At 35.0% G+C, this 24,284-nt stretch overlaps 1 protein-coding gene across 3 annotated transcripts in view; it reads left to right on the top strand.

Moving 5' to 3' along the window:
- BEND5 (BEN domain containing 5) overlaps positions 1-24,284 on the top strand; it is an 862,462-nt gene that overhangs the window by 18,725 nt on the left and 819,453 nt on the right. For all 3 annotated transcript variants that reach the window (XR_015742872.1, XM_087929892.1, XM_026707046.2), the window contains exon 3: positions 21,692-21,816. Coding sequence is in view for 2 of the 3 variants with exons in the window: in XM_087929892.1 (XP_087786018.1) it covers positions 21,692-21,816 (125 nt within the window). In the remaining variant the exon portion in view is untranslated. The remainder of the gene's footprint in view (positions 1-21,691; positions 21,817-24,284) is intronic.

Below are 24,284 nucleotides of genomic sequence, written 5' to 3'. Positions count from 1 at the left end.
CTCATTGATCGGATGTTTAAAAGTGATGGTGAGAAATTAGTGTCAGAAGCAAAGAATCACGACTATTCGAAAGATTGCAGCATAGAAGATTTATTTAAGCCTATATATAAGAATCTGATCAACTGAAGTTCCACATTAAATAGATGCCAGATAAGGGTCAATGGAATCCGCGGGGGGGGGGGAGGGTTGGACTTGTACCACTTATGGGATGACGTGTTTAACTCCACCCCCAGCTCTGCCTGCACTTTTCCTACAGTTTGTACCTTCAAACCTGCAAGATTCTCTGGTTTACCTGGAAAGGCTGACGCATAGAGTTGACCCTTCATTGAGTTATTCACTTAAAATCTTTTTTTTCTGGTTACTTAAGGACAGCTAAGATCCTAACAGTTAGCTTTTCCCCTTCTTCTCCAGTGTGTGACTATATCATTTTTTTTTTAGTGATTGCTGCTTTGTTTTTGTGAGCTTGCATTTATGTAATCAGTAATTAGCTATCTTATTTTCTGTTGGTTTTTTTCCTATAGACTTCAATTTTTCAAAACATCAGAGTTTTTTCCAGTGACTCCTACCTTTACATTATGTATCTAAAATATCTAAGCTTTACTTTTATTAATGTTATCATTATTCCAGTGAGCAGTTTTATTTCATCTAGAATAGAATGATTTGTTCTTCTTGTGGCCCAAAGTTCTCTCAACAATATTCTCTGTTGCACAGCTAAAATTAATATTTCTGTCTTCAACCTTTCTAATTGTTAAGCTTTCCCAGGCATACAACTGTTAGGTTAAAATCATAGCTTGACAATTACTTTTATTTTTGTTGAGAATGTGATCTCTCACTTTTTTCTTTTGCCTATATTTGAGACAATCTTCTTCCAAAGAAACAAATGTATCTTTATATCATGACAATAGTCTTTTTACTTTTGTTGAAACAAATAAAATAATGGCGGTTAGTACTTTATCGAGTTATGTTACTGAGTGACACGTTATATACTACTTTATTGAGCTATATGTTATTTGCATTGAGTTGGCATGACATTTTTAAAAATATCAAAGAGCAGATCTGGTTTTGTACTTCTTCTTTCACCTTCCACAAGGTATTTCTTCATTGTTTCTCCCATGAGCTGTTCAGAGCATCCAGTAGTGGGAGGTGCTTTAGTTAGGCTGGGCTTAATTGTGAGGACTCTCCTCCTCCTCCACGGGACTCCTCCTTAGCGTCCCCAGTTTTAGCTCAGCCTTCGTAGGAACAGGCAGCTTCTACTTTGGCCGGAATAGAGCAAAAAATAACAGACATTAGCAAGATCCAGGTTTGGTATTTAAATTCATTTGGGGAATCCCTTTGTCATTGAGGAAATCCAGTAGCTCCCGACAGCTCTCTTACATCATCCATTTCTAGTCAACAAAATGGTACTGTCAGCATCAATATTCACAGAACTGTTTGTGCTAAAATTAGCAAGATTGTTGATGGAGTCTTATGATAAGGACTCCACCCATTTTTTATAAGCAACCTTAAAAGGAACAGATGATGCCTGTTTGTCATCTTACCAGTTTTGATACCCTTATTGGGCAGTTGATACTGATCAATATATCTGGGGTTGTTATCTCCCAACTGTTTTATATTTAATTTCCATTTCTTCCATCTAGCTTTTATCCTAATATATTCTTCAAGTTACATTAATCCAAATTTGATTCACCATTGGACTAATCTAAATTCACTCTTCTGGAGCCCTTTGTAATCCTTCTGGTTTTTTTTATTACCCAAGTATTTTAGTAACTTCATGGGCTTAATCATTTCCTCAATTCATACTCCCTTTCTTTGTTATGATAAAAAGAAAAGTCTTTATTCCAGATTATCCCCTTATCTTGATACTTTGTTCTCCACTGCAGAACAGTAAAATAAGCCATATGAAAGCCTGGTTGCAATACCTTTTAAATATTTTTTTTAAAGAAAATGCCATCACAGGAAAAAGACAGGGCTATTTTAGAGACTAAAACTGCAATGTGCAGGAAGTTTGCTTTGAGTGTAAGGCAGAAAGTACCATATGTTAAGCGAGAGGTCCAAATAGACTCATCAGTTTCTTATATACCTGCAATAAGCAGCCCAATTTCTTTGGAATTTGTTGTATTTTTCCATACCTCTGCTGTAGAAAGTTGTTTATCATTTTTGACATAAAAAATTGCTATGTGAGAATTTGAAATAATGTGTAAGTCCCAATTCCCTAAAGTTTTGCTCTTTTTAAAGGTTAATTAAAACTCATCTTGCCAATGCAGAATGGAGAATAAGACTGATCTTGACTGAATAATATTAGAAGTCCTAAGCATACTTACACAGGAATAAAAACCACCAAATTCAGTGGTACTATGTAATAAATATAAATAAGTTTCTTTGTGTAGCCCATCTTTGAAGGCCTCTTTCAACTGGTTTCCTTGTCAAAATAGAAAAGGAAAAAATATAACTGCTCAGTATTGCAAGGATCTCTTTCCAATTTCCAACCCAGAATATACAGAATGAAGTGGGCTAAATGGAATCATTTCCAGCAGAGCACTAACTTCTACATGCTTGTTTAGGACTAAGAAATTAATGGGTATTGAAATTAATGTGTTACTACTACAAACTGATTGGAATTAATGGGTATTACTACAAATATATACAGTTTTATGCTTTTTGAGCCCAGATTTTCAACCTTTTAAAAAATCTCCATATAAAGTTTTTTATATGGAAAATACTAATTTATGTATATTTAGATGGAAGATACTGTATTTTATAACTCAAATGCCTTATTTTATGCACAATTAATTTTAGTTAGTCCTTAGGGGCTTATTGATTAACAAATAGAGCACAAGTACACATTTGTAGTAGAAAAGTGTCTGGGACTGATTTCATTGGAGTTGGTAACTAGTTGATAAACAACGGAAGATGGATAGTGTACATGAATTTTGTGTGGGTTGCAATCTTTTTTACATTCTTTTTTTCAATTTATTTTTCGTTTTGATTGGTGTGGTCTATGTAACCTTTGTCATTTACCTTTTCAGTAAATATGACATTTCTAAATTAAATAAATATGTACTGTAAGTATTGCCATTTATATTTATACTTTCCTATAATCATTTGCCACGTAAAGATTAAGTTTAATGTAAATAGTAATCTGTTATCTAGTCTTATATGTATTGGCCCTGAGTAATGATGTGACAGAATTCTGAAATACCATGAAACACATGTAAAATAATTTTCAATGTAAGAAAGAATAGTTGTATTTTAACATCCTGTTCTTCAACAACTATTAAGTTCCATATTCAAATATTCTAATTTTAGATGTCCTCTTCCTGCATTGATTCATGGTTTATGAAATCCACATATATCTTACAACCTCAAAAATGATCACAGAATAATAAGGTGGAAGGCAATGTATAAACTTATCTATAAACTAAATATTGTTATTTAGTTATTTATTGTTATTTACAAATTCTCCTTTGTAAAATAAAACTTCCTGAGAGCAAAGAAATACAAAGCAATGTTATATACCCTGTAATTTGTTGTAGTTCATTGTCTGAAGTTTATGACTATTGATAGTTGGTGTGATTGTTTATTGAATAAAACTATATTTTATGTTTTTCATTGGCTGGGTGGAAGAACAAGTGTAAAAGCTGAAGCTATTGAATCTGGAATGGTGCAGTTATATAAACAATGGATTTAAGATTAGAATAGTTTATATAGGCGTTGGTTCGCTCTCCACCACCACCACCACTCTCATTTATCTATGCTTTGTGCATGCATTTGATCTCTGACATCCCACTGGCATATTAGAGGAATACTGTCGCCTTACCTGTGAAAGAGGTAACAAATATGCTCTCTTATCAGCCTAGTGGAACTTAATTAATCAGCTTTTCAGTTTAAGATGTTCCGTATAACTATACAGGCTTAGAATCTATAGTTTGTGGGTTTTTAAAATAAGAACGGATAAATACTGTGGGTATTTCTGCTACATAATAATTCAAATTTAAGATTTCTTAGTTTATTCTTTTGACATCTTGAGTGAACCCTATCTCTATAAGATTTCAAATAAGATCTTACATGATATAATGATATGTAGGAATGACCTTGAGGGACAAAGGAAAGAGATACTGCCTAGGGAACAATCAGACAAGAGAGGGAGGAGCCCCACATGGCTTAGCGATCAGATAATTTTTTTTTAGAAAGGACCCATCGTAATTGATCAGGCTGATAAAAGTGATGGCGGGAGATTTGAAACTTGCAAGGTTCTGTTAATTTAGCCTTAAAATAAAATAGAATTAGCTCATCTAGTCACGTTGCCTGCCTGGTTTACCTAGAGGGCTCATATATGTTCATAGGGACAGTGTGGCAGAGGGGATGATGTGCAGGGATGGGATTCTACCAGTTCGCACCTATTCGCTAGAACTGGTTGTTAACATTCTAAGCGGTTCGGAGAACTGGTTGTTAGAAGAAATTACTGGCCTAATCCTGTAAGGAAGGCAGGAAGGAAACATTGTGGTGTTGCTTACAGAAACTGCCTCTCCATTAACCCTTATTACATTCTTGGCAGGACTAGACTTCCTGTCTCTGGAACTTCTCTGAACTTTTTTTTCCTCCTTTGCTGGTACTTTGCTTGTGTGGAGTGACCATTCAAAGTTACAATGCACTGAAAAAAGTGACATGACCATTTTTCACACTTACGACTGTTGCAGCATCCCCACAGTCATGAGAGGCCAGGCGAGGAGATGCGTGCCTCGATGTGAGTGATATTGAGTTGGCCATGTCCAGCCGATAACATGACCACCAAGCCATGGCCACCAACTAAGCCACACCCACAGACCCGGTTGTGAAAAAAATTGAATCCCACCCCCTGATGATGTGTAATAAGAATATCCTCAATTGTCCTCATATTTTATTTTTCAGTACAGTATATGTGGTACCTCACTCAATAGTAACTGTGAGAGGGATCTTGGAGTCCTAGTGGACAATCATTTAAATATGAGACAGCAGTGTGCTGCTGTTGCTGCCAAAAAAAGTCAACACAGTTCTAGGCTGCATTAACAGAGAGATAGAAGCAACACTGGAAGTTTTTGAGAAGAGATTGGACAACAATTTGTCTGAAATGATATAGGGTTTCCTCCCAAAGCAGGAGGTTGGACTTGGAGACTTCCAAGGTCCCTTCCAACTCTGTTATTCTATTCAATTAAATAAAGTATTCAAACTATAAACAATTGTGTTCTCAAATAGAACTAGTTTCTCACCATATAGTCTTTTTTATATATACATATAATAATGGAGATTTTTAAGTGACACATGTACTACTAGTTCATATATTGACAAAAAGATATAATATTGAATCCAATGCAAATAATAATTGAGAGTGAGTTTAATTAAATGCAATAAATATACTTAGGAAATGCAGATAGTCCTCATTTACTGACTGCAGTTGGGATCAGCAACTCCATTATAAGGTGAAGTGATGCAGTTGTGAACTGAAACATGACTTATGACATTAGTTCCGGCTGTGCTCAGTAAGTGAATCACCATGGTCATTAAGTATGATGTCATATGGCTCCTTCTTGTGACATTCTTCTGCTAGCCTCCTCATTGACTTTGATTGTCATAAGGTTGAAAGTGGTGATAATGTGACCTTGGGATACTGTGACTGTTTAAATGTGCACCTGTTGCTGAGCACTCAAATTGCTATCATGTGACCTCATGGATGCTGCAATGGCCACATGCTTGAGAACTGGTTAGAAACCTCCTTTTTCAGTGCTGTTGCTGAACAAACAGTTAATGAGCAAGGACTGCCTGTATATGATATGATATTGTCTTTTCTTTATGATGTTGTCTTTTCTTTTATAAGTACTATTAAGGGAGTTATTTGTGATTCATTGTCAAAGCAATTAATTAAAACTAGATTAAATTTTATCTCTACTTTTATAAAGTAATGATATTACTTACAAAGTAGTTTGCCTTGTATTATCCTTCACTTATTTTATTTTTATTAATCACATTTATATAACCACCCATATCACAGTTTCATGCTAAAACTGCTTTGTACCTAACCTGCAAATGGCTTTATGTGGCCACAAAATAGGGAACTAAATCTAGTCTATCAAAACCAGTGGCTGAAAGGCAAGTAAAATGAATTTGCAAATTTGGATTTGACTATCACACTTTAATCTTAATATATCTCTAGGTATTTTGTAGAAATCTATATGAAATCTCAACAGTTTTATGCTTTGCCTACCTACAGGTAGTCCTTGACTTACAACCATTCATTTAGTGACCATTTGAAGTTACAATAGCAGAGATAAAAAGTGACATATGACATTAGGATCAGGGGAGACATGCTAGAGTGTCTACCAGCCTGTTTCTCCCCTCCCCCCTCCCAAATCTGGAGTCTTGGCTTTAAGCTCCCTCCCCTTCCCCACATCCTGAAAGTTAATATCTGTACAGGTAATCCTCATCTTACGACCAAAATGGAGGCCAAAATTTAGGTGGCGAAGTGAAACATTTGTTAAGTGAAAGTCAAAAGGAAGAGAAGGACCAGGAGAGACAGGATAGCAGTCATCCAATATTTGAGGGGCTGCCACAGAGAAGAAGGGGTCAAGTTATTTTCTAAAGCAGGGGTCACCAACCTTTTGGACCTCAGGGACCACCAAGCTCATAATTTTAAATCCCGTGGACCAGAAACCCTGGGAAAACCCCAAACAAAGTCTACAGGAAAATTCCCCACCCCATTTTCCTACCAATTGATCTTTATTTGGGATCTCCGGATACCATCCCCAGCTCCATTCTCAGGGGTGTGGGAAAGAGACTTTTGGCTTCATGCAGGGAACGCAGCAGAAACAGCAGAAGTCTTTCTTTCTCTCCCCCAAACTCTGCCAAAAGTCTTTGTGAGACTTGTCACCCGGTGCAGCCTCTTGGAGCAGGATGCTTTACAGAATCCCAAAGACTCATTTCTGGTGGAGTTTAGGGGAGAGAAAGAAAGACTTTTGCTGCTTTCCTTGTGTCCAGCCAAAATCAGAAGAAGAAGCAGAAAGAAGCAGCCCGGTGGCCAGGCGAAGTGCATGGGGTGAGTGGGGCAAGTTTCCCACCTCCGCCCTTTCACCCCTCCCCTCAGTACCTCATGTTGTTCTCAATGCAAGCAATGCAAACCTTGTGTTTCCATGGGCCATGTGGGTAGCAAAGACTTGTGTTCCCACGCAACCTGGATTAATTGCTTTGGGGGGGTGCTTTGGGGGTGACATTTCTCTGCAGACCACCAAAATCTTCTCGTGGACTACCAGTGGTCCCAGGCCCATTGGTTGGCGACCACGGTTCTACAGCACTCAAAGGCCAGACAAGGAATAATAAATGGAAACTGAACAAGGAGAGATTTAACCTGGAAATAAGGAGAAACTTTCTGACAGTGAGAACAATCAACCAATGGAACAGCTTGCCCTCGGAAGTTGTGAGAGCGCCATCACTTGAGATTTTCAAGAAGACATTGGATTCCCATCTGTCAGAAATGGTGTAGGGTCTGCTGCTTGGGCAGGGGTTTGGACTAGATGACCTACAATGTCCCTTCCAACTCTGATTATCTGCTATCTGTTATCATTTTTCACACTAATGACCATTGTAGCATCCCCATGGTCACATGATCAAAACTCAGATGCTTGGCAAATGACATGTACTTATGATGTTGCAGTGTCCTGGGGTCATGCGATCATCTTTTTGTGACCTTCTGAAAAGTAAAGTCAATGGGGAAGCCAGTTTCACTTAACCATGTTACTAATTTAACAACTGCAGTGATTCACTTAACAATTGTGGCAAGAAAGGTTGTAAAATGGGTCAAAATTCACTTAAACTTGCCTTAGTAATGGAAAGTTTGGGTTCAATTGTAGTCATGAATCAAGGACTACCTATATATGGTTGATCAGTTTATTTTCATTTAATGCAATTAATATTGACATTGGCAATGATCATTCATTTTACTAATCACAAAATAAGTCTAAAGTTAAACTCTAATTTTATCCTGTAAATAAGAGAAAAACAGAGTTGGAAGGGACCTTGGAGGTCCCCTGCTCAAGCAGTAGATTCTATAATGTTTGCAAACAAATGGTTGTCCAATCTCTTAACAATTTATAGTAATGGAGTACCCTCAATTTCTGGATGCAAGCCATTCCACTGATTAATTGTTCTAACTGTCAGAAAATTTCTCCTTTGTTCTGGGTTGTTTGTGTCCTTGATTAGTTTCCATCCATTGCTTGTTCTGCCTTCACATGCTTTGCAGACGAGGTTGACCCCTCCTTCTTTATGGCAGCCCCTTAGATATTAGAACACTGCTATCATGTCACCCTAATCCTTCACTTCATTAAACTAGACATACCCAATTTCTTCAACTGTTTTAGCCTCCAGTCCTCTGACCATCTTTTTACTTTTTTCCGCATTCTTTCTAGTGTCTCAACATCTTTTTTATATCATGGTGACAAACTGGATGCAATGTTCCAAGCGTGGTCTTACCAAGGCATTATAAACTGGTATTAACATTTCACATGATCTTGATTCTTTCTGTTGATGCAACCTATGACTGTGTTAGCTTTTTTGGTAGCTGCAGCACACTGGTGGCTCATATTTAAGTCATTTTCTACTACACCAAGATCCTTCTCACAATATATAAATATAAATTATAGGAAACTCAATTTCACTCCTTCCTCCACCCGCATGTAATGAACATATTTTCTAAGACTTGCTTTTTTCTTTTCAGATTAATAGGGGCTTGATAGTAAACCAATAACTTATTTTTCTTAAGAACTATTTTGACATTCTTAGTATTTTTATAAATATCAAAGAAAGGACAAAACTTTCATAATTTCATTGCATTAATATTAATAATCATTTATCTGCCAAGAAAACATTTAAATATCACTTGACATTTGCAGAGAAAGATTAATGTTTAATTTGCTACAAAACCTGAAAATACACTGAAATTTTTAAAAATGTTTATATATTCGGTAAAGTGAAATAACAGGCAAAGGCTATTCACTTGAAAACAGTCTAATCATAAGAAAATACCAAAATATATTAGTATGCTTTTAAATGTCACTTAAAAATACCTGGAATTTATGCAAAATGAAGGGTGTAAAGAATATCACATGAACCAGGTAGCATTTTCAGTTGGAAAGAGTAAATGAGAGCTTCCAAGGTGGTGCATTTAAACTAACATGTGGAAACTGTAATCTTTTATCAAAAGAATTACAAATATAATTTTTTGAATGCAATTAGGACATATAGTAAATTGCATGATTTTATGTGTTTTTAACCTGGTAAACTGAAAAATCTTTCCTTTTATGTATTCAAGTAGAGCATTAGGATGCAAGGTAGAAGTTTCTAGTTCATTTATTACATGGAATAAATTTAAGTTTTTACTATTGCATATTATCTCTTGGTGATCTCATGTAAAATCCTATGTTCTACCACACAGACAGAGACCCACTGTAGGCCCACAGTTTTACCTCCATACTCAAAAAAGTTGGCCAAGCCACCTCTGCTCTTCTAGCTGTATTCCTGTTTAGATATTTGATCACTGTCTCAGACTCATTATTTCTAGAAATAAGTATCTTATTTTCCTCACAAGCCTTCCTCTTAGATTCTTCCATTCCATTAATGTTGCTATATACTAGCTGCTGGACAGGCAAATTCTTAGTAGTTTCCTGATAATGATAGTGCAAAGCATTAAGATGATCTCAAAACTTATTGCACTTTATTGAATATGCATTCTGATAGAAAAGCAGGTTTATATCTGGTAAGAATCTGTCTCATTGATAATTTCTGACAGGTGAGTGTAGTATAGGTAGTCCTTGACTTATGATGTGGAAAACGTCTTTTACAATCTGTGCTTGCACATATGACTGTTGCACTCTTCCCGCAGTCAAATGATCACAATTTGGGCACTTAGCAGCTGCCTTGTATTTACGACCAGGGGTGGGATTCAAATTTTTAACAACCGGTTCTGTGGGTGTGGCTTAGGTGGTGGGTGTAGTTTGGTGGTCATGTGACTGGGTGGACATGGTTTGGTGGTCATGTTATTGGCTGGGCATGGCCAACTCAATATCTCTCACATTGAGGTACCATCTCCTTGCCTGGCCTCTCATGACTGTGGGGATGCTGCAACAGTCGTAAGCATGAAAAATGGTCATAAGTCACTTTTTTCAGTGCCATTGTAACTTTGAATGGTCACTCCACACAAGCAAAGTACCAGCAAAGGAGGGGAAAAAAATTCCAGAGAGGTTCCTGCCAAGAATGTAAAAAGGGTTAATGGAGAGGCAGTTTCTGTAAGCAACACCAGAATGTTTCCTTCCTGCCTTCCTTACAGGATTAGGCCAGTAATTTCTTCTAACAACTGGTTCTCCAAACTGCTTAGAATGTTAACAACCGGTTCTAGCAAATAGGTGCGAACTGGTAGAATCCCACCCCTGTTTACGACTGGTTGCAGCATCTTGCAATCACATGGTTGTGATTCCATATCTTTTTTACTGGTTCTGTCAAAAATGTGCTCTGAGGAAGCTGGATTTGCTTATAACCACATGTCAAACTCTCGCCCCGTGGGCCAAATGCGTCATGCACTAGCCATGCCCACGCCCGGTTTGGCAAAGGGGGGAAAATCCCAATATGTCATGTGATGCTGCCGTGACGACATGAGTTTGACACCCCTGAACCACATGATTCACTTAATCACTGTGATGATTCATTTAACAAACACATACAAGTGGTGATAAAATTGGTGGTCACATACTGACTCAACTTACAACTCCATGACTGACTACTAAAATTCCAGTTCCAATTGGCTTTTTTGGGTTATGCTGAACTGAAACAGGAATACCCAGTACTTATATTTTCTCTAAATGGCTTACAAAACAACAACAAAAATTAAAATAAAAGTAACAACTCCAACTTGTAGACACCCTGGACACCATGACAGCATCATTCTGTAAGGTAAATTAAATCTTCACATCTCCAAATGCCTTTTTAAATAGGCATGCCTTTTCAGCACAATAATATGGAAGAGAATTGGATATGGACTAGCAAGTGATTCTCTTCATTTTATGTTTTTTGATATTATCAAATCCAAATAAAAATTGATTGGCATTCAAGAGAAAGAGGCTCTCTAAGAAGATTCCTTTGAGCAGAACTATAGAGCTCTAAAATAATTTTCTGTTGTATTACCTTCAGTGAAAAAATCCAGTATTCATTCTTTCTTGTAATATAAAGTTCAATAAATATATTTGAAAGTTTTATATGGTTATTAATAATTTTACTGCCTCTATGTTGATATTATGATTCCTTAGATAAAAAGTGAAAACTGGCAAAATATTGACAATATTGACAAAAATACCTTTGAAAAATTATTTGACAGTGTCCTGGTTACTGTTACTCATTTTGAAGAATAGATTACTGGGACTTTTTAGTTAAGGTTTAAGTCTTTATATAATTTTGTTCATTGTGCTGCTTGCAATTCTATATTTAGTTAACCCAGAATTATATTCTAGAAGCAAGACACATAATACTTGGGTGTTTTAAGTAGAAAAAGAGGGCATCTGACCTTTTGTTACTAATCTGTGACAGGTGCAACCTATTTTCTTCCAAATAGTGTTAATTTACATGTGCAAATCATCCTTTGAAATGTCTATTCTGTGTAACAACCACAGGGGAATTGATCATGTCATGAATAGTGTAATGGGTAGCTGAGAGAGATAATTACTGATATTTCAGCGCATTCGTGACTGCAAGTTAGTCTTTTAAGTGCATTTTTGTTTTCACTGCTTATTGTAGGAGCTAAGTTAGTTATTCATTGCCGGCAAAAAACAAAAGTGTCTGTAAAAGTTTGTATATAAGAGACACCACATTGTTACAAATTAGTTTCCTTTACCATTTCTGGCAAACTCATTACAAAGTAATCGTGGCCTGTGTTGAAGTGCACTTCCTCTGGGACCAATAACTGTAAATAAGCAGGGCTGCAAGCTGGCTGATAAGTTGTTGTTCTGAAGATAACAGTCCTTTTTAGCAGTGTATTTGACCTTTTCTTTTATATTGCCTGAGGCTTGTCTAAGACCCTCAAGGACTATTTTTTCATTTTAAAGTTCTCTGTAGAAAAAGCACAGTGGTTATTTTAAGACGATTTTAAGATTGTTTAATGTATCTAATTTTTTTTTGCATTTTTATGGTTATTGTTTTGGCACATATAGAAATTCCAATTAGCATTTCATTGAAATAGGATTTTGTTGTTTAAGACATACACTCTTTCTGATTTGTTTTACTTTCATATTTTATGATGTGCTGAGAATATATTGAAAGATAACAAACAGTATTTTTCTCCCTTTTTATATATATAATTCTCAATGACATCCACTTTTATGTTATTATTTTATAATTGTGCATGAAATAAAACAGTAGATAGACACAGTTAATGTGAATGTGAGCAGCAACTGATGAATGAATAATGCTAAAAGTCAGCTTCTATGATTTTTGTAATAACATTAATATGATGTTGGAAGAATTATCCTTCTGGGTTCAGTTCCAAGTGGGAAAAAAGACACTGGAAACATGGAAGCTGTTTGGAAAGATGGTTTAATGGTGGACAGGAGCACATGGCTTGGAGCTCCAAAGAAGGAAGCTCGCATGCTTCAAGGTAAAGGAAAAGAGAAGGAAGGGCTGAGATACTGAGAGTGCCTGGTTTTATACCCTCTGTTGAGTTTTGAATTTGAGCTTGTATTCTGATTGGATCTCAGACTCCCATGGGGCCATGCAGGGGCAACTCTGTAGGCTTTCCTGAGTTCCAGGCTTGGTTGAGCCTTGCTGGATGGTGATGTAATGAAAAGGGCTTTGGGCAATTGCTATAGCTTTACTTAGAGATCTTTGTTATGTAAAATATTCTGGCCCAGGCCTTAATGGCCCACCCATTAACAAAGGTGGGGGGTGAGTTTCTGCTTCTGAGTTTCTACTCTTTTTAGGGGAAATATTCTGTCTTTTTAGTATTTCCTAGGATATTTCAATTTTCTAGGAGAGGGGTGGGTGCTAACTTCCTACAATGCCTTGTGAATGTAAATAATAGTTGAATACAAATATTTAGTTGTTGAATATTTAGAAACCTTTAAAATAATAGCTTTTATTATATTAGAAACTTAAGACATTTTATTTACTTCTCTGAAGCATATATTTAAAAAAACAATACTTTTTAGGCGCATTCACGTATGTATCTCAAGAATGCATGGATGATTCTAATAGCTTTATTGTGGTCTCATTATTACTAAAATGTGAAAATAAATGAAGACAATTTTTTATATAAAATCTATTTAAATTTCATATATTTAAAACATTTAAAAAGAAACAAACATATAAACAAAAATATATACAATATACATTTTGCAGCAGGTATTGAGCATTGGTTACATTTTTCTTTTTTCTCTTTTACCCCATAACATTGACATGATCTACCTTGTTAGAATACCTTCCTCGTTCTTTTAATGTTTTAATTTCACAGAATACTTTATAATTAAATGCACGTCCTTCATAATTTCATAACTTACTCAGTTATCAAATGTTGCTTTTTCTTTAACCATTCGTACCAACAGTTCCAAACTTTGTAGTATTCACTATCTTTGTTGTTTTTTAGTAATTTGGTTAGGCTGTCCATCTCTGCACACTCGTGATTTTTTTTAATGACCATTTCCTCTGAAGGGACAATAGACAGTTTCCAATTTTGCACATAACTTATTCTGGCTGCTGTTATAATGTCCAAAATTAAATATTGAAGTTTTTTTTCTATTTTTGAGTCTATCATACCCAGCAAAAAGGTTTCGGGTTCAAGTTTTACTTCTTGTTTAGTTATATTTAGAATCCAATTTTTGATATTTTTCCAAAACTTCTGAGCATATGGACATGTCCACCACATATGGAAGTATGTTCCCTGGGTACAGTTACACTTCCAGCAGTTTGGGGGGAAGGTTTGGGAACATCTTAGCCAGCCTCGCGGGTGGCAAGTGCCAATGATACACCGTTTTATAGAGACTCTCTTTGTATAAGGCTGACATAGTTAGTTTGTAATTTATTTCCCAAATATGTTCCCACTTGTCTAATTCAATACTGTGGCCCACATTTTTTGCCCAAATTATCATACACTCCTTGATTGTTTCTTCTTTTAATTTATAATCCAATAGATATTTATATATTTTACTAATCAGCTTCCTTTCCTCTCCATGCCAAATTTTATCTAATTCTTGGTAGGTCATGTTAAAACCAAATTGTTCTTTTATCCTTTTTGTAATGCGTTTGTATCTGCGCATAGGGCCACCATGCTATCTCTTTTCCTTGAATTTGTATTTGATTCCTACCCTTTAACTCTCTGGTTTGATGTAATAGATCTTTATATCTTACAATATTATCAAAAACGTTTGGATGTGTAACTGCCTCCATTGTAGATAACCACAGTGGGACCTAACACTAATGTACTTTTTTTATCTTTTCCCAAATATTTAGTAACACGCTCCTTATATAATACCTCTGAAAGCACAAGTGGTGTTTACTCTTTCCATCCCACATAAATGCGTGCCATCCAAGTTGGAGATCAAAGCCCTCTAATGTTAAGATTCTTTTATTTATCAAATTAACCCAGTCTTTAAGCCAGGTTGCTATCGCAGCATAGTAGTATGTTTCGAAATCTGGAAGACCAAAGCCTCCTTTCTTTCTATCATCCTGTAATAATTTATATTTTATTCTGGGTTTTTTCCCTTGCCATATAAATTTGGATATATGTTTATTTAGTTCTTCAAAAAAGCTTTTTTCCAACTTGATTGGCATCGTCTGAAATAAGAACAACAATTTTGGCAAAATATTCATTTTTACTATTGCAATATGGCATAATAAAGATATTTGTAATTTAGCCCAATTATTTAAGTCTTTAAATATTTGGATTGTTAATTTATCATAATTATCTTTTTTAATTGATGAGCACCTAGCTGTCAGCCATATCCCCAGATATTTTACTTTATTTACCACCTGTATCCCTAATCTCTTTGCTAGTTCGTCTTTTTGTTCATTTGAACAATTTTTCGTTATCACTTTTGTTTTTATTAATTTTTAACCCTGCCACCTTTCCATATTGTTCTATTTCTTTCATCAAGATAGGTATCATTTCCAGGGGATCTTCTACTATAAAGGCCATATCGTCAGCAAATGCTTGAAGTTTGTACTCCTCTTTTAACTTTTAACCCCCTGATCTCTTGATTTTGTCGGATTTGTACCCGTAGTGTCTCTTCTGCTAATATATAAAGTAGGGGAACCAAGGGGCATCCTTGTCTTACACCCTTATTTATCCTTATATTATCTGTGTTTTCTCTATTTATTAATATTTTTGCAGTTTTGGTATTATATATTGTTTTAATGAATCCTAAAAAAATTTCACCAAATTTCATGCCTGTCAGTTGTTTAATAAGAAAATTCCAATTCAAATTGCCAGTGCCATTGTTTTAGTTGTATGTACTTCATAGAATTCTAAAACATCCATAATTATTCTTGTATTTGTCTTCATTTGTCTATATGGCAGAAACCCATTCCGGTCAGTATGAATAATCCTACTTAATATTTTCTTTAATCTTTCTACCAATATTGTGGCCAAAATCTTGTAATCTATGTTTAAAAGTGATGTTGGCCTATAATTTTGAATTTTTTGTGGGCCTGATTGCTCTTTGTGAATAAGGGTTATATATGCTTCGGTCCATGACTTTGGTATATTAGCACTATCCAAGGCTTCATTATATAGGTCTGTCATTAATTCCTCCAGTAGCTCTTGAAACTCCTTTTTGAATTCAGATGGAATTCCACCTGGGCCTGGGGTTTTATTTAGTTTTTGGGCTCCAATTGCCTTTCTAATTTCTTCTGTGGATATTTTATTATTTAAAATACAAAATAATTTTGTTTTACTAATTTAACTTTTTGGGCCATGTCTTCCTGCATACTTAAATTTATCTTATGTTTTACCAAATCTATTTCTTTACTAGTGTTTTGATTATTCGGATCAATTTGTCTACTTCGAAAGTTTTAAGTTTCTCTCTCCACACATTTTGTTGTTGCCTTTTTTCTTTATTCTTTTTAATACTATAGCCAATAGTTAAATCTCTCACATAAGCTTTTGTTGTATCCCAGAGGTTTTGAAGGGACATATGCTCTCTCTTATTTATTTCAAGAAATATTTTCAATTCTTTTCTCACCATTTCAATATATTCATTATCTTTTAATATACTATTATTAAATATCCATCTTCCAATCATTCTCTTTTCTTTCCACTTAATTTGAATAGGGTTATGATCAGCCCATACATTTGGCAAAATCTCTATATTTTCAATGTTTTCCATTAAGCCTGGGTCCATCCAAATCTGATCTATTTAGACCAAGAGTGATGGGGATTGGAAAAGAAAGTATATTGCTTTTTAGTTGGATATAGTTCTCTCTCCACACATCTTTCAAATTTAATTTCCTCACCATGTTATTAAAAGAAGATGGGAATAGTCTCCTTTTATTTTATTTTGTTTTTGGAACTTTTATAGTGTTTGTCCTTGTCTGAAACAGCATTTAAATCTCCTACAATACATACATTAGTATATTCAGTTTCTACTATCTTGTGATGTAGTTTATTATAAAATTCTTTTTGAGTTACATTTGGGGCATATACTGTAACTAACAAAGTCTTTTTCTGATTTAATATTATTTCTATAAATAACATTCTTCCATCATCATCCTTGTATAGTTGTTTGTGTTGCAGCCAATCTTTTATATATACCTCTTTTCCTTTGATTTGAAAGAGCCCAATACATTTCCCCCCAAATTAGTATCCTTTAGGAGGTCTGCCTGTTTATCTATGATGTGTACTTCTTGTATACCTGTTATGTCTGCATTTTGTTTTTTAAGTTTTTCAAATGACTGTTTTCTATTTAATCTTGAGTTTAAACCATTGATATTAACTGAAAATAAGGTGATTTCTCTGTTCGTGTTACTGTCTGTGTAGGGTGTTTTTTGTTTCTTTCCTTGTTCTGGGTTCTCTTGTACTTGGTCTGTTGTCCTCATCTTCTCTAAGTTTCTGAAATTCTGACTGTGGTGCAAGTTCTTTCACTTTCGAGAGTTGTTCTTCCTGACTTCTTGTATTTAAATCTTCTCCACTTTCACGTTCTTCCTCAGGTCCCAGATATTATTCGCGAAATTGATGCGCTTTCTCTATTGTATCAATTTTATATTTTTTATCCTGCCATGCAGGGAGCCCTTCTGGGGTGAGCCATCTGAATGATATACCATTCTTAATTAACTGATATGACGAAAACTGGTAACCTCTTCTTTGCTCCCTAACTCTCCTAGGTATTTGCTTCAACGTTACCATTTCATGATCTTTATATATCAGTGGCTCGTCTCTGGCCTTGCTGTATAGCTTATCTCATATTGTCTTTCTTGCGAATCTGATGTGGATTTCTCAGGGTAGTCTGTGTCTTCGGATGTAATGGGTATATACTCTGTAGATGTCATCGATGTCATTCTCAATTTCCTGTTTGTCTTTCTGTAGGGCTGTTGCTATCAAATTTGCCATTATTTCATGTAAATCTTCCTTTTTATCTTCAACAACATTCTGAAATCTCAAATAAAATGATGCCTTTTCTAATTCTATATGCACCACGGAATCCTGAAGTTCACAATATAAGACTTTCCAATTTTGTTCCAATTCCTCTAACCTCTTTTCTACCACGTCAGTTCTTGCCTTACTGTGTTTAATTTTTGTTCATTTTTTGTCATTGTCTCCTGCATCTTTCCGATTTTGCTATCCAAATTTTGTATCTTGTTCTTCACTATTTCCGTTCTCTTTTCTAATTTCATGTTGTCGTGATTCCTCGCTATCAGTTCATGGGTTTTTATCGTCATTTCCTGAATCATGGCAAGTGTTGACTGTACTGCCTGCAAACTTTTGGCAGAACTTGTCTTTTCCGCCAGTAACATTGCGTCAATCGATCTCTGTCCCAGAGGTGAAAATGTCGCTGTTGTAGGTTTCTTCCCTGATTTTACATTTGTAGTTATTGTTGCCATTTTGTTGCCATATTTGTAGAAGCTCTCTCCAATCCACCATCAACTATCCTAGTAGAGTTATATTGTCTTCTCCTTTAAATACAGTATATGTATTTATACATATATTGTTAACTAAGAGTTTTCTATTATAGATGGTCCCAGACAGATCTTATTTCTATTTCTTAACTGGTTAAATATTCTAAGGTTTAGAGAGTTAGATGTTAATCCAATATATATTTAGTTAATCCACTATAAATACAAGTAAATAGATACCAGTATGCTTAACAAGAAAACACCAAACCTATATAATCACGTAATTAATGTAAATAGTTAAAGCACCCAGCTCATTAATATATTTAAATATATGAATTTATCTATTTCCTTAAGGATATATATTTAATCAAAGTAAGTAAGTCTAATTTTTTTTCCCCCTTAGGTTTCTTATATAGTACTTTTAAACAAAAATTGATTGGTATAATTTATCAGTAAAACAATAAGATGAAAATAATAATACTATATAATTATTCTTTGACCATCTAATTCATATGCTTATAGAATCACTTTCCAACAATTATTCAATTAATCCAAAAAGTTCAATCAGTAGTAAGCAATATTCTGTATAGAAATTTCTAGTATATTTACCTCTATCAAATTAGTTTTCTACCAATGTCACTTAAATAGGTTTGCATCTTACCAATATATATTAGATGAGATCCAGAGATTATTTTTTTTGTTAATTGTCTTACAGCAACTCTTAATTCAAAATGTCCTCGTTCCAAGTTGCATAGTCACTTCCTCCGTTTGTGTATTTTCTAGTTGCTCTTTTGTTCTTTTATTCCCTTACAGTCACAGTTTCACTTATGAACCTTAAATAAATCTTTCTTATTTTGTTGTCAGGATTGTCTATTAATATTTATCAAATTAAACTTTCTTTTCCCTAGTCCTTTCTTCCAATCTTTCAATGAGTCAAAAGTTCATTCCCAAGTTTTACACTCTTAATTGTCCTTTCGTTTTCCTATACCACTTAATCACTTTCACTTCTTTTTCTTTCTTTCCTCACTTCTCAAATAAATGGACAGTAAGGTTCTATAATTCACTCCTCCACTCGCAAAGCAAATGTTGTTATCTCACCCTTCATTTCCTCAGGTTTCATGATTCCATTAGTCAGCATAAATCTCTGCTGTTGTTTCCGTCAACGCTCCTGTCAAAAACTCCGCTGCTTCACCACACCACTCAGTTCGGAGCTTCCTTTACAGTATACACCAATATTCTGAAAATCTTCTTTAAATACGCCTTTCCAGTGCTTAGCCTACTGTTTCCCTCCTTTCGCTTCTTTTAATCGGCTGGGCTGCTGCTTCTCTGGTTCCGATCATCACTGTTGTCATGATCTCCCTCTTCTATTGTTGGTTTTTAGGGGATTCTTCTTCCAGTCTCCAGGATTGCAGCATCTCCCCAAGACCTCCATATCTTCCCCTTTCTTTTGCCTATCCCTCCGGGGTCCAACGCTCCAGAAAGCCACCAACTAGCGAAAATCGGAATCTTTCAGAGCAGCGATCCGCTCCTCAGCTCTGCACTGACACAGCACCCAACAGGAAGTCCAAATGAAAACAAAAATTTAAATCCCAGTATAAGCTGAAGAGTGTTTCTTTTAAAAATCATTTTAAAACTGCCATAATCAACTTTGACTAGGGTTGTACAATCCATTTGAATTTAAAACATTTCTGCTACTGACTATTTTAAAAGCATTTCAACGTTGAAATTGGCCTTGTTTGAGCTTAAAAGGGACTTCTGTATTGATCAGAACAACCCATTTCAAATTCAGAATAGAGCATTTAATGCTTACAATATTTCAGACTGAACATATTCTGTAGATTCCCCATTTTTTGAATGCTGTATTATTGCTACGAAAGAGGAAAAACAGTATTATATAATTGAAATCATTGCAGATATTAAGTGAATCATATGGTCGTTAAGCAAATCTGGCTTCCCCCATTGACTTTGCTTAAGCCAGACGGGAAGATTACAAATAGTAATCACATGATCCCGGAACAGTGCAACCGTCATAAATACACGCCAGTTGCTAACTGCCCCAATTTGATCAAATGACCATGGGGAAGCTGCAATAGTTGTAAGTGTGAAAATTGATGTCACTTTTTAAAGCTGTGTTTTAACTTTCAATGGGTCATTAAATGAATAATTGTAACTCAAGGACTACCTTTATAGAGAATTATTAGTTGACTTTCTCTCCCATTCATAACATTCTATATATGACATTGGATAACTGTTTAACAGAAGATCAATCTAGAAGTAGCAAAGGAATGAAAAGGGGATTACTAGAGTTCCAAGGAAATTGTAATAAAATCAGAAGTTTTAGAAAAAAGGAACTGTGCAATCATTAAACTTGTCTGACTAACACTGGAAAGCTCCATAGGTAAACTTATGATTTATGGAACAGGGCAGTTTGCTGTTTTTTTGCTTACTTTCTCATCCTGTTTTTTTTTTCCTTTTGAAGTCAGTTTTCTCCACCTAATCTCCATTATATTGAAATATTGGACCAATTCTTAAGCAGGTTATAAAGCATTTCCCATTTTAATTTATTTCCAAGCAGTCTAAAACTTAATGTGGCATCTTTATTTTTTTTTTTGTTATTATTATACATAGAACTATATGAACTCACATCTGCCAGTTTTTAAATTGTTGTTGTCCTTCATACCTATTGACTTCTTCTCAAGGACTTAGGATGCCACACTGTTTCATCGTAGTATATGTGTGGATCCAAGCAGTATGGCCTTTTCAACTGCCTGATGAAATTTTGTCAATGTGCAGATTTTCTGTGCCATCCAAGATTTTTTACACAGTTAAATCTGGTGTGTTATGAGCCAAGGATACAGAATACATTGGTCTGAGTAGTCCTGTCTTGCCTTTTATTTTATGAATGACATATTTATTTATGAAAGAATGTCCTTTGTTAAAAAAATGAACCAGTAACAACTTCTGATCAGCACTTTTCTGCTAAAGAAACCACAGGAAATGCCTTTCTGTTTCAAATACAAAACTGCTGGACAGCTATAGTGATGAAGGGAATTACTGCCCTAAAATGAGAAACACTTTACTGTATATTTTAGAAAATGAAATGTGCTTATATGGTCAGCTAGTACAATGGTCCCCAACCTTTCCAGCTTGGCTGCCTGGTGCGAGGGAGGATATGAGTAGCAGGTGCATTTTTGTGCGCACAATTCTATTCCATTCACACAAATGGAGCTTTGCATGTGAGTGGACAGTGCTTGCGCTTGTACGTGAAGCTCCACTCACGCAAGCAGAGGTCATTTGAGTGAATGGTACACTTGTGCTCTTGTGCAAGTGAAGGACGCTTTTGTGTGAAGCTCCATTTGTGCGAATGGAGCTTTGCGCATGCACGCTTGCCCCTTTCTCCTGTGGCCCAGTTTCGAACAGGCTGCAGCCCAATAGTGGGCCATGGTCTGGGGGTTGGGAACCCCTTAGCTAATATATTTGGGATAGCATACAATTTTATTAAGTCTTGGTGAGTTAAGCATGATATTGCCATAGACGGATTTTGTGGAAACCGTAACCTCACAATTTGTTTTCCAAATGTTTCTAGGGAACCTTGGACGTGTTGACCATATTACTGAATTTGAATATGATCTTTTCATCAGACCAGACACATGTAATCCACGTTTTCGAGTCTGGTTCAACTTCTCAGTTGAAAATGTAAAAGAATATCAGGTAAGCACCATTTATGTTGAAGATTTAGGTGTATTATTGTTGAAGAATTTATTTGTAAACTAGGAAAGTACTTTGCGGGGTGTTTAATATAACTGTGTTGAAGTGTATTTGTTTAATCAGATTGTACATATTAAGTTGAGAAAAGTTTTTTGCTTCATATGATTGTCTGGATTACTTTGGCAGCCTAAAAATAGCTTAAAATATCACTATTATTTGCTTATTGTTCATAGTTTCTTATAAAGCAGTTTCTTAATCTTGATCCTCCTGTTTGCTTATCATTTATTATCTAGGAGGAAAAAAATGCTTCTGTTGAATGTTTTCTTTATTACACTTCAAAAGGATTTGGATATGTACTTTGCATATTCTTTTAATTAGTTTTTGTCTTTTTGTCAATTTTTTCCTTTTTTACACAAAGCATGTAGAATGTAATGAATTTGAAATCTTTTTTATCCTGCTTTATTGACTTTGGATTTTAAAATGTAGCAGTCGTATTTCATTAGAGCGTCCAAACAACCATTTAGCTATAGATGGAGCACAGTCTTCCATATACAGGTAGTCCTTTACTTGCAACCATTCACTTACCATTCGTTCACTGTTCGAAATTATAACAGCTCTGGAAAAGGTGACTTATGACCATTTTTCACACTTACAACCATTGCAGCATCCCCATGGTCACATGATTGAAATTTGGATGCTTGGTAACTGGTTCTTGTTTATGATGGTTGCATTGTCCCCGGGTCACATGATAATCTTTTGCGGCCTTCTGACAAGCAAAGTCAATGGAGAGCTAGATTCACTTAAAACCATGTTACTAGCTTAACAACTGCAGTGATTTACTTAAGAAGTATGGCAAAAAAGATTGTAAAACCGGGAAAAACTCAATAAATGTATCTCGGAATGGGCTCAATTGTGGTCGTAAGTCAAGGAATCCATGTATCTTCCTCTAAACAGTGTATTTCCAGATGGTTCCCCCCCTTTTTTTGATGCTAAGTATTTATCTTGACGTTTTAAAAAATAAGATATTAGGAAAGAAGATTATTTGTAGCTCAGGGTTGAAAAGAGGGTCCTTGGTGCTCTGTGAGCAGCCCTCAAATATTGGAACCCTGCTATCATGTCATCCTTAGTCCTTCTTTTCACTAGACTAGACATACCCAATTCCTGCAACCATTCCCATTTTAGTCTCCAGGCTCCTAATCATCTTCTGTTGCATTTGAATATATTTTCCGAGGCCTTCACAGCTACTCTATCAAGTGCTAGTTTGTGGCATATTTGCTAACTGCTTGTTCCTTTGCTGTGGATGGTTGATCCCGAAAGGCTATCCACCACTTTGATATCTTCATTGTCAATTTAAGGTGGGTTTTCTACTTATTGTTATTAGCGTGGTCTTCTTTATCTTTCACTGTAACCCCATCTAACAAATTAATTTAAAAGGCTGAATCATTTTGCTTACCATCCATTGGCTTTTAAGTACCTGATGTACCACATTTAAAAGTAAGATAACACTATATAACCTTCAGCAACAGAATATTAGTTAGGGGTAAAAAAAATACAAACACAAGAAAAATCTGTACAACGCTATTTTTACCCAAGTTTATAATAAATTGTGATTGTGACATATGTGCATGTATGCATGTTGATAATCAATATTAGAAACCACACTCCAAAGAAGTGGAGGGCAAAGCCATAAAATAAATATAGACCAAATAAATAAATATTATTTTAATATTTAGTGATTAAAGTGATTTGTTTTATAGCAAGTATGCCAGTCTCTATTTCTATCTTACAATATATGTAAACCATTTCACATACTATAATATATTTTATGATTATCCTATCAATGTTAGAAGGAAAAAAATCAAAACCAATGGTGGTATATGATTGGTTCCATTTTTCTGTTTTGGGCCTTAGTCGATAATGATCAGACTATACAGCTGAAAAATGAAAGAGAACTTGCCTCCTTGACACTGAGATATGGAGAGATATAGTATATATTCAGAATTCACAGGATGTTTGTTTTGCTGGTTGTAAATATATATAAAATAATGGATTCTCTATTAGTCTGATTTGTGAACTTTGTAATGTATCTTCATTTAATCTTTTTTTCATCTTTAAAATTCCAGTATCTGAATGTAATGAGGCTTTAACAGTACCTTGGGAATCCATAGATACTGTACTCTAGATATATTAAAGAAATATTTCAAATCATTGCATTAATATGTATATGTTTTACATTAATTGTATAATAAGAACCATAGATGTTTCTTTATACTGAACATATTATAAAAATAGTTAAAATAATTTATTTAAGGTTATTAAATATCGTAAATTTTGTTCAAAATCCTCTATTTTCAGCTTGCAATACAATTTATGCCATACCTGTTTAAAAGCTGTGTGTGTGTGTGTGTGTGTGTGTGTGTAGACATATGCACATATGTGTGTATATGTATATGTGCATATATATCATTTTA

Source organism: Pseudonaja textilis, chromosome 3 (assembly GCF_049901715.1).
Source record: "Pseudonaja textilis isolate UNSWEBS1 chromosome 3, rPseTex1.2, whole genome shotgun sequence".
Classification (NCBI taxonomy): Eukaryota; Metazoa; Chordata; class Lepidosauria; order Squamata; family Elapidae; genus Pseudonaja; species Pseudonaja textilis.
This window is presented reverse-complemented; position numbering and strand designations above follow the sequence as displayed.